Source organism: Blennius ocellaris, assembly GCF_963422515.1.
Source record: "Blennius ocellaris genome assembly, chromosome: 18".
NCBI classification, from domain to species: Eukaryota; Metazoa; Chordata; class Actinopteri; order Blenniiformes; family Blenniidae; genus Blennius; species Blennius ocellaris.
In genome coordinates, this window is record NC_137667.1 from 457,872 (window position 1) to 475,048 (window position 17,177).

At 49.2% G+C, this 17,177-nt stretch overlaps 1 protein-coding gene and 1 long non-coding RNA gene across 2 annotated transcripts in view; both read left to right on the forward strand.

The window, feature by feature from the left end:
• The window catches only part of gnpat (glyceronephosphate O-acyltransferase), a 13,846-nt gene extending 2,963 nt beyond the window's left edge, over positions 1-10,883 (forward strand). Inside the window, 19 exon segments of the mRNA XM_080513545.1 lie at positions 685-717; positions 719-766; positions 769-817; positions 950-969; positions 971-1,077; positions 1,763-1,839; positions 2,614-2,765; positions 2,849-2,979; positions 3,327-3,360; positions 3,362-3,532; positions 3,534-3,579; positions 4,401-4,499; positions 6,191-6,367; positions 6,440-6,519; positions 6,602-6,742; positions 7,154-7,250; positions 7,527-7,620; positions 8,016-8,080; positions 8,170-10,883. Of these exon segments, the coding sequence (XP_080369671.1) occupies positions 685-717; positions 719-766; positions 769-817; positions 950-969; positions 971-1,077; positions 1,763-1,839; positions 2,614-2,765; positions 2,849-2,979; positions 3,327-3,360; positions 3,362-3,532; positions 3,534-3,579; positions 4,401-4,499; positions 6,191-6,367; positions 6,440-6,519; positions 6,602-6,742; positions 7,154-7,250; positions 7,527-7,620; positions 8,016-8,080; positions 8,170-8,213 (1,665 nt within the window). The 3' untranslated portion in view covers positions 8,214-10,883.
• A 982-nt stretch (positions 10,884-11,865) lies between these two features.
• LOC308143657 lies at positions 11,866-12,991 on the forward strand. The gene is made up of 4 exons (XR_013937027.1): positions 11,866-11,891; positions 12,164-12,264; positions 12,361-12,379; positions 12,800-12,991. It is a non-coding gene; the product is annotated as an uncharacterized lncRNA (long non-coding RNA).
• Positions 12,992-17,177: the final 4,186 nt, after the last annotated feature.

Below are 17,177 nucleotides of genomic sequence, written 5' to 3' on the forward strand. Positions count from 1 at the left end.
TCACCCTCTCACCCCCCTCACCCTCTCACCCCTTCACCCTCTCACCTCCTCACACCTCCTCACTCCTCTCACCTCCTCACCCTCTCACCCCCTCACCCTCTTCAACCCCTTCACCCTCTCACCCCTTCACCCTCTCACCTCCTCACCCTCTCACCCCTCTACCCTCTCACCCCTTCACCCTCTCAACCTCCTCACCCTGCTCACCCCTTCACCCTCTCACCCTCCTGACCCTCTCACCCTCTCACCCTCCTGATCCTCTCACCCTCCTGACCCCTTCACCCCCTCACCCTCATCACCTGCCTCACCCTCTCACCTCATCGCCCTCTCACCCTCATCCCCCCACCTCCTGACCCTCTCACCCTCCTGATCCTCTCACCCTCCTGACCCCCTCACACCTCTCACCCTCTTGATCCTCTCACACCTCCTGACCCCTCCTCACCCTCTCACCCTCTTGATCCTCTCACCCTCCTGACCCCCTCACCCTCACCCTCTCACCCTCTTGATCCTCTCACCTCTTGATCCTCTCACCCTTCACTCTCCCTCTGACCCTCTCCTGACCCCTTCATCCTCTCACCCTCCTGACCCTCTCACCCTCCTGACCACCCTCCACCCCTCACCCTCCTGACCCCCTCACCACCCCCCCCCTCCCCCCCCCCCTCCGCCCCACCCCCCCCCCCCCCCCAGCTGCAGCAGGCTGTCCAGGACCACCCGGTGGTTCCTCCTCCCCAGCCACCGCAGCTACATGGACTTCCTGCTCATGTCCTTCTCATCCTCTACACCCACGACCTGCCGCTGCCCGTCATCGCCGCCGGCATGGGTGAGACACACACACACACACACACACACACACACACACACACACACACACACACACACACCCCCCCCCCCACCCCCACCCCCCCACCCCCCCCCCCCCCCCCCCCCGGTACAGCAGTGTGTGTGTGTGCAGACTTCCTGGGCATGCGGCTAGGTCGGGGAGATGTTGAGGATGTCGGGAGCTTTTTTCATCCGGAGGTCGTTTGGAGGCGACCGCTGTACTGGGCGGTGTTTCTCCCAGTACGTCCTCACCATGCTGAGGGGTGAGGACGCACCCTGTCACCCTCACCCTGTCACCCTCACCCTTGTCACCTCTCACCCTGTCACCTCTCACCCCGTCACCTCCTCACCCCCTCACCCCTCTCACCCTCCCTACCATCTCACCTCCTCACCCTGTCACCTCTCACCCTCCCTACCATCTCACCTCCTCACCCTGTCACCTCTCACCCTCCCTACCATCTCACCTCCTCACCCTGTCACCTCTCACCCTGTCACCCTCACCCTGTCACCTCTCACCCTCCCTACCATCTCACCTCCTCACCCTGTCACCCTCACCCTGTCCACCCTCACCTCCCCTACCATCTCACCTCCTCACCCTGTCACCCTCACCCTGTCACCCTCACCCTCCCTACCGTCTCACCTCCTCACCCTGTCACCCTCCTCACCCTGTCACCCTCACCCTGTCACCTCTCACCCTGTCACCCTCACCCTGTCACCTCTCACCCTCCCTACCATCTCACCTCCTCACCCTGTCACCCTCACCCTGTCACCCTCACCCTCCCTACCATCTCACCTCCTCACCCTGTCACCTCTCACCCTGTCACCCTCACCCTCCCTACCATCTCACCTCCTCACCCTGTCACCCTCACCCTCCCTACCGTCTCACCTCCTCACCCTGTCACCCTCACCCTGTCACCTCTCACCCTCTCTCTCTGGTCATGGTTCAGATGGGATTCGCTCCAGTGGAGTTCTTTCTAGAAGGAACCAGGAGCCGGACCTCCAAGTCGCTGACGCCCAAGTTAGGTAACGACTTTCTAGATGATTTAATCCACCGTAGTCCTGCTGAGATTAGTTATAATCTAGATGTAAACTGGTGCTAGAGCAGGAAGATGCTCTATAATCTGGTGTTAGAGGAGGAAGATGCTCTATAATCTGGTGTTAGAGGCGGAATATGCTCTATAATCTGGATTATAGGAGGAAGATGCTCTATAATCTGGACTAGAGGAAGATGCTTCTATAATCTGGTGTTAGAGGAGGAAGATGCTCTATAATCTGGTGTTAGAGGAGGAATATGCTCTATAATCTGGTGTTAGAGGAGGAAGATGCTCTATAATCTGGATTATAGGAGGAAGATGCTCTATAATCTGGATTAGAGGAGGAAGATGCTCTATAATCTGGATTAGAGGAGGAAGATGCTCTATAATCTGGATTATAGGAGGGAGATGCTCTATAATCTGGATTAGAGGAGGAAGATGCTCTATAATCTGGTGTTAGAGGAGGAAGAATGCTCTATAATCTGGTGTTTAGAGGAGGAATATGCTCTATAATCTGGTGTTAGAGGAGGAAGATGCTCTATAATCTGGGTGTTAGAGGAGGAAGATGCTCTATAATCTGGATTAGAGGCGGAATATGCTCTATAATCTGGATTATAGGAGGAAGATGCTCTATAATCTGGTGTTAGAGGAGGAAGATGCTCTATAATCTGGATTAGAGGCGGAATATGCTCTATAATCTGGATTAGAGGAGGAAGATGCTCTATAATCTGGACTAGAGGAAGATGCTCTAATCTGTCCTCAGGCCTGCTGAACATCGTGATGGACCCGGTCCTGAAGGGCGAGGTCTACGACGTTAGCCTGGTCCCCGTTAGCATTAGCTACGAGCGGATCCTGGAGGAGTCGCTGTACGCCAGAGAGCTGCTGGGCGTCCCCAAGCCCAGAGAGTCCACCTCGGTGAGTCCTGGGGACGACGTCCTCGCCCTCCAACAGGGCCAGGTCCAGGAGGGTCACCTGGTCTGTCTGTCACCCCCCTGCAGGGTCTGATCAGGGCCAGGAGGGTCCTGGGGGAGGACTACGGCAGCATCCACGTCTACTTCGGGACCCCGGTGTCGGTCCGGGGTCTGGCCCAGGGCCGGGTCAACCGGGGCCAGTTCAACCTGACGCCCCGGTACGCCTGCGTCCACCTCGGTCTCCACATGTCCCCACATGTCCCCACATGTCTCCAGATGTCCCCTCATGTCTCCAGATGTCCCCTCATATCCCCCATGTCTCCAGATGTCCCCACATGTCCCACCATGCCCCCCGTGTCCCCACATGTCTCCACATGTCCCCTCATGCCCCACATGTCCCCAGATTCCCTCATGTCCCCACGTGTCCCACAGGGGCCTCTGCAACTGTCTCCTGTCCCACAGGGGCCTCTGCAACTGTCTCTTGTCCTACAGGGACCTCTGTAACTGTCTCCTGTCCCACAGGGACCTCTGCAACTGTACTTGACGCTGGACCTTCTGTCCCCAGACACGTCCCCCAGCGTCCCGGCGAGGACGTCCTCAAGCTTTGTCAACGAGACGGCCTACAGGCTGGTGCGGGCTCAGGAGGACAACATGGTCCTGAAGCCCTGGGTCCTCATGGCCTCGCTGCTGCTGCAGAACCACAACCAGAACCAGGACCGGGACCGGGACCGGGGGCTCCCTCTGGACCAGCTGACCCAGCAGACGGTGTGGGCTCCGGGATCTGTCCCGGCAGTACGGAGCCTTCCTGCACTGGCCCGGTACGGAGACCAGAGACCCCTGGTGGCCCCTGCTGGTACTGTTCATCAGGAGACGTTCTAGTCCAGAGAATACGGTACCGGTACTATTCATCAGGGGGACGGTCTAGTCCAGAGAATACGGTACCGGTACTGTTTATCAGGAGACGTTCTAGTCCAGAGAATACGGTACCGGTACTGTTCATCAGGAGACGTTCTAGTCCAGAGAATACGGTACCGGTACTATTCATCAGGAGACGTTCTAGTCCAGAGAATACGGTGCCGGGTACTGTTTATCAGGAGAACGTTCTAGTCCAGAGAATACGGTACCGGTACTGTTTATCAGGAGACGTTCTAGTCCAGAGAATACGGTACCGGTACTGTTCATCAGGAGACGTTCTATTCCAGAGAATACGGTACCGGTACTATTTATCAGAACATTCTAGTCCAGAGAATATGGTACCGGTACTGTTTATCAGGAGATGTTCTAGTCCAGAGAATACGGTACCGGTACTGTTCATCAAGAGACGTTCTAGTCCAGAGAATACGGTACCGGTACTGTTTATCAGGGGGACGGTGTAGTCCAGAGAATACGGTACCGGTACTGTTCATCAAGAGACGTTCTAGTCCAGAGAATACGGTACCGAGGTTTAGCTCCACTCGGAGGGTTCAGTTGAAGATGTCGTCATGGAAACGGAGCCTCAGTCTCTGCAGTGGTCGTCATAGTAACAGGTTACTGGGAATCATGGGAGTAACCCTGGTGGTCATGGTAACAGTACTACGGACTGTGTACTGGTATTAGTGGTATTTTATTGTGAAAGGACTTGTCCTGTTGTCTCCATCAGACCAGGCGTCTCCTGCTGAGATCGTCTCCTCCAGCCTCGTCCTCCATGGCGGCCTGGTGTCTGTCTCTGAGGGACGAGTCCAGCTGGCCTCTGGACAAGGTGGGCCTTCGTCCTCTTCTTCCTCCTCCTCCTCCTCCTCTTCATCCTCTTCATCCTCCTCCTCCTCCTCTTCATCCTCTTCCTCCTCTTCATCCTCTTCATCCTCCTCTTCATCCTCTTCCTCCTCCTCCTCCTCCTCCTCCTCCTCCTCCTCCTCCTCCTCCTCCTCCTCTTCATCCTCTTCATCCTCCTCCTCCTCCTCTTCATCCTCTTCCTCCTCCTCCTCCTCCTCCTCTTCATCCTCTTCCTCCTCCTCCTCCTCCTCTTCCTCTTCATCCTCTTCCTCCTCCTCCGACAAACTGGTAGTTATGACAAATCAGGTACTTATTCTGACCATAACTAGTACTAGTAGTAATCGTTGTCATGGTAGTTTTGGTAGTTGTGTTAGTAATGATAATTTTGTTGATAATCCTGGTAGTAACTAGTATAGTAAACTGGTTCTATATAAATAATGTCGTCACGGCTAGTAGTATTGGTAGTTAGTATTAAATACTAGTATTAACTAGTGGTACCATAACTGGTAGTTAATATTAAATACTAGTATTAACTAGTGGTACCATAACTGGTAGTTAGTATTAACTAGTGGTAACATAATGGGTAGTTAGTATTAAATACTAGTGTTAATTAGTGGTACCATAATGGGTAGTTAGTATTAACTAGTGGTAACATAACGGGTAGTTTGTAATAAATATTAGTATTAACTAGTGGTACCATAACTGGTAGTTAGTATTAACTCGTGGTACCATAACTGGTAGTTAGTATTAAGTACTATATTAACTAGTGGTCCCATAACTGGTAGCCAATATTAAATACTAGTATTAACTAGTGGTAACATAACTGGTAGTTAGTATTAAATACTAGTATTAACTAGTGTAACCATAACTGGTAGCTAGTATTAAATACTAGTATTAACTAGTGGTAACATAATGGGTAGTTAGTATTAAATACTAGTATTAACTAGTGGTACCATAACTGATAGCTAGTATTAAATACTAGTATTAACTAGTGGTAGCATAACTGGTAGGTAGTATTAACTAGTGGTACCATAATGGGTAGTTAGTATTAACTAGTGGTAACATAATGGGTAGTTAGTATTAAATACTAGTATTAACTAGTGGTACCATAACGGGTAGTTAATATTAAATACTAGTATTAACTTGTGGTAACATAACGGGTAGTTAGTATTAACTAGTGGTCACATAACGGGTAGTTAGTATTAACTAGTGGTCACATAACGGGTAGTTAGTATTAACTAGTGGTACCATAACTGGTAGCTAGTATTAAACACTAGTATTAACTAATGGTAACATAACTGGTAGGTAGTATTAACTAGTGGTACCATAACGGGTAGTTAGTATTAACTAGTGGTAACATAACTGGTAGCTAGTGCTAAATACTAGTATTAACTAGTGGTACCATAACGGGTAGTTAATATTAAATACTAGTGTTAACTAGTGGTACCATAATGGGTAGTTAGTATTAACTAGTGGTAACATAACTGGTAGCTAGTACTAAATACTAGTATTAACTTGTGGTAACATAACGGGTAGTTAGTATTAACTAGTGGTCACATAATGGGTAGTTAGTATTAACTAGTGGTCACATAACTGGTAGTTAGCGGATCATGTTAGTGATGGTCAGTCTAGTACTAGTACTAGTATTGATCCCGTACTGGTTCATGACCCTGTCAGCAGGTGGACTGTCAGAACCAGGACCCCCCGGCGGGCCGTTGGACCCGGAGCAGGTTCTCTTGAGCAAGGCAGTGGTTCTCCTGTCCTGCGCCTCCTACAGGAACCAGGTTCTCCACGTGTTCGTCAGGCCGGCGCTGCTCGCCGCCGCCGTGCTGGCCGCCGCGTCCAACGAGACAAGTGAGACCCTCTGGTTCAGGTCCTGGTTCTGGTCCTGGTTCTGGTTCTGACTCGTCCATGTTTTGGTTCCAGACGACGTCTTTAGCAGCTTCAGCTTCCTGAGGAACATGTTTTCTAACGAGTTCATCCTCCAACCTGGAGCCACGGTCCAGGTGAGTCCTGGTCCAGGTGAGTCCTGGTCCAGGTGAGTCACCGTGGTCCAGGCTGACCCCCCTGCCCCCCCTGTCCCCCCAGGACTTCGAGGAGGCCCGCTACCTGCTGGTGAAGACTGGAGTTCTGCTCATGGACCAGCAGGGGGTGTCGGTGGCCGAGGGAGGAAGGAGGACCATGGTCTTCCTCACCAGCTTGCTGGACCCCTTCTTACAGGGGTACCAGGTGAGGGGGGGGGGGTCTACATGTGGCCCAGACCCAGGTCTGGCTGGACCTGGTGCAGCAGGACCAACCAGATCCAGGTCTGGCTGGACCTGGTGCAGCAGGACCAACCAGACCCAGGTCTGGCTGGACCTGGTGCAGCAGGACCAACCAGATCCAGGTCTGGCTGGACCTGGTGCAGCAGGAGTCCAACCAGACCCAGGTCTGGGTGGTCCTGGTGCAGCAGGAGTCAAACCAGCAGAGGAAACTTTAACAAGTTTAACTTTAACTTGTTAAAGTTGAACTTGTTTATTTATTTATTGTTTATTTATTTATTTATTTATGTCTCAGTGTGATTCTAGGTTCTCCTCTAGGGGGAGCTGTTACCTCACTATCTGTACTGTGTGTGTGTGTGTGTGTGTGTGTGTTCTCCAGGTGGTGTTCAGGTTCCTGGGTTCCTCCTCTGAGGTTCTAACAGAGAAACTCTTTGTTTCCTCCGTCAGGAAGTTTATCATCCAGGAGCTCCTCTCAGGTTCTTCTCCTCTTTTATCTCTCCTTGTTTTTTCTCTCCTTCTTTCCTCTCCTTCTTTCATCTCCTTCTTTCCTCTCTCCTTCTTTCATCTCCTTCTTTCATCTCCTTCTTTCCTCTTTAATTAAACTAAAATAACTAAGAAATTGTTAATAAATCAAATCAAATAAAACAAATGTGAATTGATAGATTATAGTGTTTAAGATATTAAAGTGTGTGTGTGTGTGTGTGTGTGTGTGTGTGTGTGTGTGTGTGTGTGTGTGTGTGTGTGTGTGTCAGGCGTCCTCCAGCAGGGGGAGCTGTTGTCGTCGGACCTCCAGAGGAACGCCCTCTCGGCGCTGCAGCGTCTCGGCGCCGTGGCAACCGTCAGAAGGTGAGTCGCTTTTTCTTTCACAAAGTTTCGCAGTTCGAACGGCAGCGTTTTGCAAAGCGACGTGCGTTTCCATGGAAACGCAGGAAACGAGGCGTCAGCGCGCGGCTGCAGCTTCAGAGCGTTTTCCCACGCAGTCCAAGCATTTTCAAAAAAACGTGTCTTTTCCCAGGGAGACGGGCGTCTTTTTGAAAAGTTCCACGTTGGGAGTCGTTTTCAAAATGTCGCATTTTCCCTCCGTTTCCATGGAGACGCAGCGTCGTCGGGGACTTCAGTCGTGAAAACGAAGTTTCGAAACGCTGGAAGTTTTTATTTGAGGCGGGTCGTCATGACAACGTTGAGTGACGGCGGCCATGTTTGTCCCGCCCCTCCCCCTCCCCCCCCCCCCTCCCCCGCAGCGGTACGGCGGCCGGCACGTTGAGGGTGAACAAGGTGATGGTGAACTCACTGGAGGACATGCTGGGTAAGGAAACACCTCCTCCACCCTCTGGCTCCGCCTCTCTGGCTCCGCCTCTCTGGCTCCGCCTCTCAAACTCTGCCTCTCTCCCTCAGGAGGGAAACTCCCCACGGCGAAATCCCTCGCCGCTCGCCTCTGACCTCCACCCTGGCCTCTGACCTCCACCCTGGCCTCTGACCTCCACCCTGGCCTCTGACCTCCACCCTGGCCTCTGACCTCCACCCTCGTCTCTGACCTCCACCCTGGTCTCTGACCTCCACCCTCGTCTCTGACCTCCACCCTGGTCTCTGACCTCCACCCTGGCCTCTGACCTCCACCCTGACCTCTGACCTCCACCCTGGTCTCTGACCTCCACCCTGGCCTCTGACCTCCACCCTCGTCTCTGACCTCCACCCTGGTCTCTGACCTCCACCCTGGCCTCTGACCTCCACCCTGGCCTCTGACCTCCACCCTCGTCTCTGACCTCCACCCTGGTCTCTGACCTCCACCCTGACCTCTGACCTCCACCCTGGCCTCTGACCTCCACCCTGGTCTCTGACCTCCACCCTGGCCTCTGACCTCCACCCTGACCTCTGACCTCCACCCTGGCCTCTGGTTCCACCCTGACCTCTGACCTCCACCCTCGTCTCTGACCTCCACCCTGACCTCTGACTTCCACCCTGACCTCTGACCTCCACCCTCGTCTCTGACCTCCACCCTGACCTCTGACCTCCACCCTCGCCTCTGACCTCCACCCTGGCCGGCCGGTGGAGGAAGAGAAGCGACTCCAGTCTTTCCTTCCTCTCCTCCTCGTGAGGCGACGTCGCCGACCTTTGACCTCTGAGAGCCTCGATGTGCCGACGCCCCTCAGAACCTCAACACTCCTTTGTTCTCCTCTTTTGTTCTCTCGTTCTTTCATGAGGCTCGTGGACTGTTGTTCTCACTCCTCTTGCTTGTTTTCCTCATTTCTACCTTTGTTTCCTCTCTTAAAGGTACAGTACGTCTCTGCAGTCCCCCGGTGGCCACTAGGTGGCAGCACTGAGGCTCGTTTGAGTCTGAAACGACTAAAATCTGCTTCATTTAACGTCGACATGCTGCAAGACTGCATTAGCGACGTAGCATGCTAGCGTCAAGATTACCGTATTTTCTCGTAAAATGGCGCAAAATGAGTCGTTTCCCAGGAGGGTTTGTGACGTTTTTTGTTTTTGTTTATATTTAAGTCACAATACGAACAGCCAAACGATTAAAAGAAAAAAAAAAAGTTGGACTTTTAGTCCAGAAAATACGGTACTGTTGGTCTTTGGAGTAGAAACAATATTATGTACTGTACCTTTAAATGCAAAGTGACGCAATCAGTCGATGGGAAAGTTAAGATTACTTGTTGGTTTTGGTTTGTTTTCACGATGTCGATGTTCCATGTTTACGTTTTCACTCTGGAGGCGGGGCTCCAGGGTGGAGGCGGGGCTCCAGGGTGGAGGCGGCGCTCCAGGGTGGAGGCGAGGCTCCAGGGTGGAGGCGGCACTCCAGGGTGGAGGTGGTGCTGCAGGTGGAGGCGGCGCTCCAGAGTGGAGGTCGTTTCCATGACGACGCCAAATGCCACTTCATTACACGACCCAACCAGAGGAATCGTTTTACTTCATTTCTTCATCATGACTTTACTGTTTCTACGTGAAAATGTGATTTAAGGAGTGGGCGTGGCCAGAAGTGGGCGTGGCCAAGATGTGGCAGAAAAGTCCCGAGATGATTCCGACAGCCTCCAAAGAAAAACGCTAATATTCAAATTATCGTCCTGTATTTTTTTTTTTCATCAAAAACACTCCTACAAAACAACTTTTTAAAAAAAGTTCTCTAAATGTTGTAAAAACGTAACTTTCTAAAACACTCCGTCTCTGTGGACACGGGGAAAATCTCTTTTTTAATTTAAAATGTAAAGTTTCAGGTTTTGTACTTCAGGTTAAACTTTTTGTTCAGTCGATTCTAAAAATGTGATTTTAAAAACAAGGATTAATTTTCCATCCTGGTTAAAAGACACTTTCAACAAATGAGCCTCATCTTGAGCTCAGAGGTCAAATAAGTTCAAACTCAAGCTTCCAAATGAAAGTCGAGACGTTTCAATCGTTTCATTTCACTTTGTGAAGCTTTGGAGCCAAAACCAGTTCCACTTTAGAGAAAAACTCCAATTAGCTTGAAAACTTGATTGAATTCTGTCGTTCTTGTTTCTGAGGCTCGTTTGTCGTCTGGAGTTTATTTCTATTGATTGACCGAACCGTTTCCATGACAACTGGATTTTCACTGATTGTCTTTGCCTGTTGAGTTAAGAGATAATCTATTTCCTCATGATAACTTAACACTTTGTTTACCGTGTCACCGTGCAGCTCCTCCGCTAAGCTACGTCACAATTCAACGCCCATTTTGCCGCCAAAACCTGGTGTAATTACCGTGTAATAACTAACGGCCATTTTCTGCTGATGCATTCTGGGTGAATCTTGTCGAAACGCCAACACTTTGAGTTTATAGTGGAAGGAAAAAAAAAAAGCTTCTCGACTGTTTGAAGTTCTTTGTCTTTTTATGTTCCTTCCTGACGTAGCAGAGAAATCAACCGAAGCTAACCTGCTAGCCGCAGCCCGCTACGTCCTGTAGCCCCGCGTTTGTGTTTCGGGGAAACTGGACAGAACGTTACTGCCGCCCGGTGGACACCAGTGGAACTTTTCAACAACAGGCGCTCGTTTGTTTAACAACTTTGATAAGAGCTTTTGTAAAACATCGATGTGTTCCTGGATGTTTTTCTCTCCGAGCGCCTTTTTAACACAGAATGTACGACCGGGGGCGAAACACAGACAATAAAGAGTTTCAAAAAGTGCAACGCTCTCTTTGTGAATAAACTCACTTCCTGTCCGACAGGTTGGTTCCAGGGAGAAACGACTCACTTTCAATAAGTTGTGCAGGAAACAGACGAGTCACGATGAACAAACTTTACCAAAGTTCACCATTTTTTTCTTTTTCTATTTCCTGAAGACGGAAAAAATCTACAAACTAATTCTGTGGTGTGAAAATAAAACCAGCCACTAGGTGTCAGTCATCTCACACACACACACACACACACACACACACACACACACACACACACACACACACACCTTTTTTCATGTGTTCAGGTTTTGCGGGTGGAGGGGACCGGATTAGACTGGACTGGACTGGATTAGACTGGACCGGACCGGGTTAGACTGGACCGGACCGGATTAGACTGGACCGGACCGGGTTAGACTGGACCGGACCGGATTAGACTGGACTGGACTGGATAACACTGGACCGGACTGGATAACACTGGACCGGACCGGATTAGACTGGACTGGACTGGATAACACTGGACCGGACCGGATAACACTGGACCGGACCGGATTAGACTGGACTGGACTGGATAACACTGGACCGGACCGGATTAGACTGGACTGGACCGGATAACACTGGACCGGACCGGATTAGACTGGACCGGACCGGATTAGACTGGACTGGACCGGATAACACTGGACCGGACCGGATTAGACTGGACCGGACCGGATTAGACTGGACTGGACCGGATTAGAGAGAGAGGATGTGGAAACTGATGACAGGATGAAGTTCTTCACTTTCACATATCTGATGAAGAACTTTTCAGAAAAGTTCAGAGAAAGAAAGAAGGGAAGAAAGAAGGAAGGAAGGGGGCGTGTCTGGAGCGATGGCTCCGCCCCCTCTCCTCCTCATGTCGTAACGCCGCGGTGGAGTTTCCTCCACGTATAAATACGAGGCGGTGCAGCGGCTTTCTGACTCCACCTGTCCTCTTCTCTCCGTCCTCACCAAGGTAAGAGCCCAGTATCGTCAGAGTACTGGAGTACTGGAGTACTGGAGTACTAGAGTACTGGAGTACTGGAGTACTAGAGTACTGGAGTACTAGAGTACTGGAGTACTGGAGTACTAGAGTACTGGAGTACTGGAGTACTGGAGTACTGGAGTACTGGAGTACTAGAGTACTGGAGTACTGGAGTACTGGAGTACTAGAGTACTGGAGTACTGGAGTACTGGAGTACTAGAGTACTAGAGCAGCACAGGAAAGTGGTTGTTTGTCTCCGGCAGGATGAAGTGTACGGCGCTCTTCCTGGTTCTGTCGCTGGTCGTCCTCATGGCCCAGCCCGGGGAGGGCTTCCTGGGGTTACTGGTTCACGGAGCCATACACGGTACGGTCTGGAGCTAGTACTACTGACGGTACTACTGACGGTCCTGCTTGACGTGTGGCGACGCTGATTCTCACTGTTGTTCTTTCTGTTTTTCAGTTGGGCGGTTGATCCACGGGTAAGAACCTCCTGCAGGCCTGCGCCTCTGGTACCACCTGGTAATGTACCAGTACTACGCTTTAGCTACGGGCCGATACCGAGTACCAACACCAGTACTACGCTTTAGCTACGGGCCGATCCCGAGTACCAACACCAGTACTACGCTTTAGCTACGGGCCGATCCCGAGTACCAACACCAGTACTACGCTTTAGCTACGGGCCGATCCCGAGTACCAACACCAGTACTACGCTTTAGCTACGGGCCGATACCGAGTACCAACACCAGTACTACGCTTTAGCTACGGGCCGATACCGAGTATCAACAATACCAGTACTTACCAGAACCTTGTATGATTACTCTGTGTGGTATCGGCCCCGATGCCGGTACCGGTATCGGTACGTCCATGTTCACAGCTTGTCTCCACCCTCCCTCCGTCAGGCTCATCCATCGTCATGGCGACCAGGTTCTGGAGCTGCAGATGGACAAGCGCTCGGTGGAGTACCGACCCGGACGGCCGGGTTTCGCCTAGAAGCTCCAGGAAGAGATGAAAGAGTGAATTTAACTGCTTTTCTTTGATCCTGTAAAGCTTCTGTGGAAACTTTTAATAAACCTGCAACATTGAACATGAAACTGTTTCCTGACTGGTTCTATAAAGAGAGGATGAAAGAGAGAGAGAGAGAGAGAGAGAGAGAAAGAGAGGATGAAAGAGAGAGAGAGAGAGAGAGAGAGAGAGAGAGGAGTTGGAAACTGAAGATGAACAAATGTGAGAGGAGAAAGAATCTATAGAAGTTTTGAATTTTCACGTTTCTGATGAAGAACTTTTCACAAAGTTCAGAGAAAGAATGAATGAATGAATGAATGAATGAAAGAATGAATCTCCACTTTAGCTCATTGATAACCAACATTTGAATATTAATAAATATCTTATACCTGCCGATACCTGCCGCTGGTATCGGTCCACTGCATCCTGACCAGGACTTAAAAGTAGATTTGATTTGAATAGTATCGTCAATATTGAGCAGATGGTTTTTCATCCTGTCTTTTCAGAGGCGACGGGTCGTTATCGATCTGTTCTACCATCATGATCTGTTCTACCATCATGATCTGTTCTACCATCATGATCTGTTCTACCATCATGATCTGTTCTACCATCATCATCTGTTCTACCATCATGATCTGTTCTACCATCATCATCTGTTCTACCATCATGATCTGTTCTACCATCATCATCTGTTCTACCATCATGATCTGTTCTACCATCGTTTGATCTGTTCTACCATCATGATCTGTTCTACATCATGATCTGTTCTACCATCATGATCTGTTCTACCATCATGATCTGTTCTACCATCATGATCTGTTCTACCATCATCATCTGTTCTACCATCATGATCTGTTCTACCATCATGATCTGTTCTACCATCATCATCTGTTCTACATCATGATCTGTTCTACCATCATGATCTGTTCTACCATCATCATCTGTTCTACCATCATGACCTGTTCTACCATCATGATCTGTTCTACCATCATCATCTGTTCTACCATCATCATCTGTTCTACCATCGTGATCTGTTCTACCATCATGATCTGTTCTACCATCATGATCTGTTCTACCATCATCATCTGTTCTACATCATGATCTGTTCTACCATCATGATCTGTTCTACCATCATCATCTGTTCTACCATCATGACCTGTTCTACCATCATGATCTGTTCTACCATCGTGACCTGTTCTACCATCATGATCTGTTCTACTATCGTGATCTGTTCTACCATCATGATCTGTTCTACCATCATGATCTGTTCTACCATCGTGATCTGTTCTACCATCGTTTTCCTCAATAAACAACCGAAGGTTCCTGTAAATCGTCATTTTGTTTTTTCATTCAAACACAATCTTTTAAAAATGTGCTTTTCATTGAAACGAGGCAGAAACGAGTCACGTCGTCTCCACAGGAAGTCGTTTCCTGTGGAGACGAAACTCCTCGGAGACGAGCTGCAGTTTTCAACACTGCCAAACTTTTCACATTAAAACGTTTCCAATGTTTAGAGACAGAATCTGAATCTGCGTCTCCACAATGTGATCAAACATAATAATCAAAAGGTCAAAGTGCATTTTTAAATAGTCAGCATCTTATTAATTCTCATTTACCGGGAGGAGACGAGCGTCCAGCCTCCGGTATCGGCATCAGTATCGGTACCAAACAGCCAATGTCACGGTTTGATCGTCTCTTCCTGCAGAACGACGCCAGTGAGATCGTCTCGTTGAGGACGGCAGGACGAGTCTGGAGCCGAACCGTCCTCCGTCCTGCGGGAGGACGTTTGGGGGACAGACGCCGGGGACGTCCAGCAAACGCCTCCAAACTTTTCCACGAAAAATTCCCTCGTCGCTTTACAGAAAAGACCAAACGTTCAAACGTGTTTCATCTCGTTTCAAACTGACGTTTCCTCATTTTCCTCATTTTACTGCAAAACTCGTCTCAGCGTCGCTTTCAAAGCACAGATCAAAGGGTTTTACTGCTGATTAAAATAAATAAACAAACAGACATCAGGACATTAATAAACATGATAAACATGATAAACATGATGGACATGATGGACATGATGGACCTGATGGACATGATGGACATGATGGACATGATAACATGATGAAATGATGAAATGACAGTCGCGGTGAAAAGAGGAAGGAACGACGACGTCCTGAACAAGTTTTTAGCTCCGATAAGAAACTTGTTAGAAATTCTGTAAAAGCTTGTTCATTGTGGAAAATAATGTGTGAAGTCACTATTTCACAATAAGACGACACAGAGCACAACACTTCCTGTGTGTGTGTGTGTGTGTGTGTGTGTGTGTTTTCTCCATTGGTTTAGCTCATTTCTTGAAACAGAATCGACATTCTCAAAACAACATGACAACCCTCCAAACCACTGGACACTTCTTTACAACACATTTCAAATTCTCATTCCTTTCAACAAATTGCAAATGTCGTAGCACACTTTGCAAATGATTGACTACAGTTGCCTACAGTTAGCACAATTACCAATTGTATAGATCTTGCTGATGTAAACTAACTGTTGACTGTCAGTCAAATGGTTTTACTCTCTAAAACATGTCAGCGTCATTTCATTGTGTCGTCATTTACACAAGAGTTCGTTCAATTGTCAGAATGAGTCCGGAGCAGAACACCATGTAGAACCTCACCTTACATGGTATGAATCTCTTTTGCTGATTGATAAATTGACTCAGGTGAATCTAGTACTTGACTAATAAAGGGGGTGTGTCACACGTCTCAGATGACCAATCAAATGGCAGGTTTACTTACCTGACAGGTGCGATCCATGAGTGTGATGTTTACCAAACGTCCATACAGAGCTTGACCAGAATCAATACAATGTCTGAACATGGAGGCACCTGGCCAGGTAAACAATGACCAACTGCCTGCTGGAGGAAGAGGAGGAAGAAGAGGAAGAGGAGGAAGAAGAGGAAGAGGAGGAAGAAGAGGAAGAGGAGGAAGAAGAGGAAGAGGAGGAGGAGTAAGGGTGCGTGGTTAGGGTAAGACACCATGCCGTTCCAGAGGAAACATTGACTATTTCTAGGAGAAAGGGACTTAGTTTGAAACTGTTAGCCTGTTGTTGTGCTGAACTGTTAGCATGTTGTTGTGCTGAACTGTTAGCATGTTGTTGTGCTGAGCTGTTAGCCTGTTGTTGTGCTGAACTGTTAGCCTGTTGTTGCGCTGAACTGTTAGCCTGTTGTTGTGCTGAACTGTTAGCATGTTGTTGTGCTGAACTGTTAGCCTGTTGTTGTGCTGAACTGTTAGCCTGTTGTTGCGCTGAACTGTTAGCCTGTTGTTGTGCTGAACTGTTAGCCTGTTGTTGTGCTGAACTGTTAGCATGTTGTTGTGCTGAACTGTTAGCATGTTGTTGTGCTGAACTGTTAGCATGTTGTTGTGCTGAACTGTTAGCCTGTTGTTGTGCTGAACTGTTAGCATGTTGTTGTGCTGAACTGTTAGCCTGTTGTTGTGCTGAACTGTTAGCCTGTTGTTGCGCTGAACTGTTAGCCTGTTGTTGTGCTGAACTGTTAGCATGTTGTTGTGCTGAACTGTTAGCCTGTTGTTGCGCTGAACTGTTAGCCTGTTGTTGTGCTGAACTGTTAGCCTGTTGTTGTGCTGAACTGTTAGCCTGTTGTTGCGCTGAACTGTTAGCCTGTTGTTGTGCTGAACTGTTAGCCTGTTGTTGCGCTGAACTGTTAGCCTGTTGTTGTGCTGAACTGTTAGCCTGTTGTTGTGCTGAACTGTTAGCATGTTGTTGTGCTGAACTGTTAGCCTGTTGTTGCGCTGAACTGTTAGCCTGTTGTTGTGCTGAACTGTTAGCCTGTTGTTGTGCTGAACTGTTAGCCTGTTGTTGCGCTGAACTGTTAGCCTGTTGTTGCGCTGAACTGTTAGCCTGTTGTTGCGCTGAACTGTTAGCCTGTTGTTGCGCTGAACTGTTAGCCTGTTGTTGCGCTGAACTGTTAGCCTGTTGTTGCGCTGAACTGTTAGCCTGTTGTTGCGCTGAACTGTTAGCCTGTTGTTGCGCTGAACTGTTAGCCTGTTGTTGTGCTGAACTGTTAGCCTGTTGTTGCGCTGAACTGTTAGCCTGTTGTTGCGCTGAACTGTTAGCCTGTTGTTGCGCTGAACTGTTAGCCTGTTGTTGCGCTGAACTGTTAGCCTGTTGTTGTGCTGAACTGTTAGCCTGTTGTTGCGCTGAACTGTTAGCCTGTTGTTGCGCTGAACTGTTAGCCTGTTGTTGCGCTGAACTGTTAGCCTGTTGTTG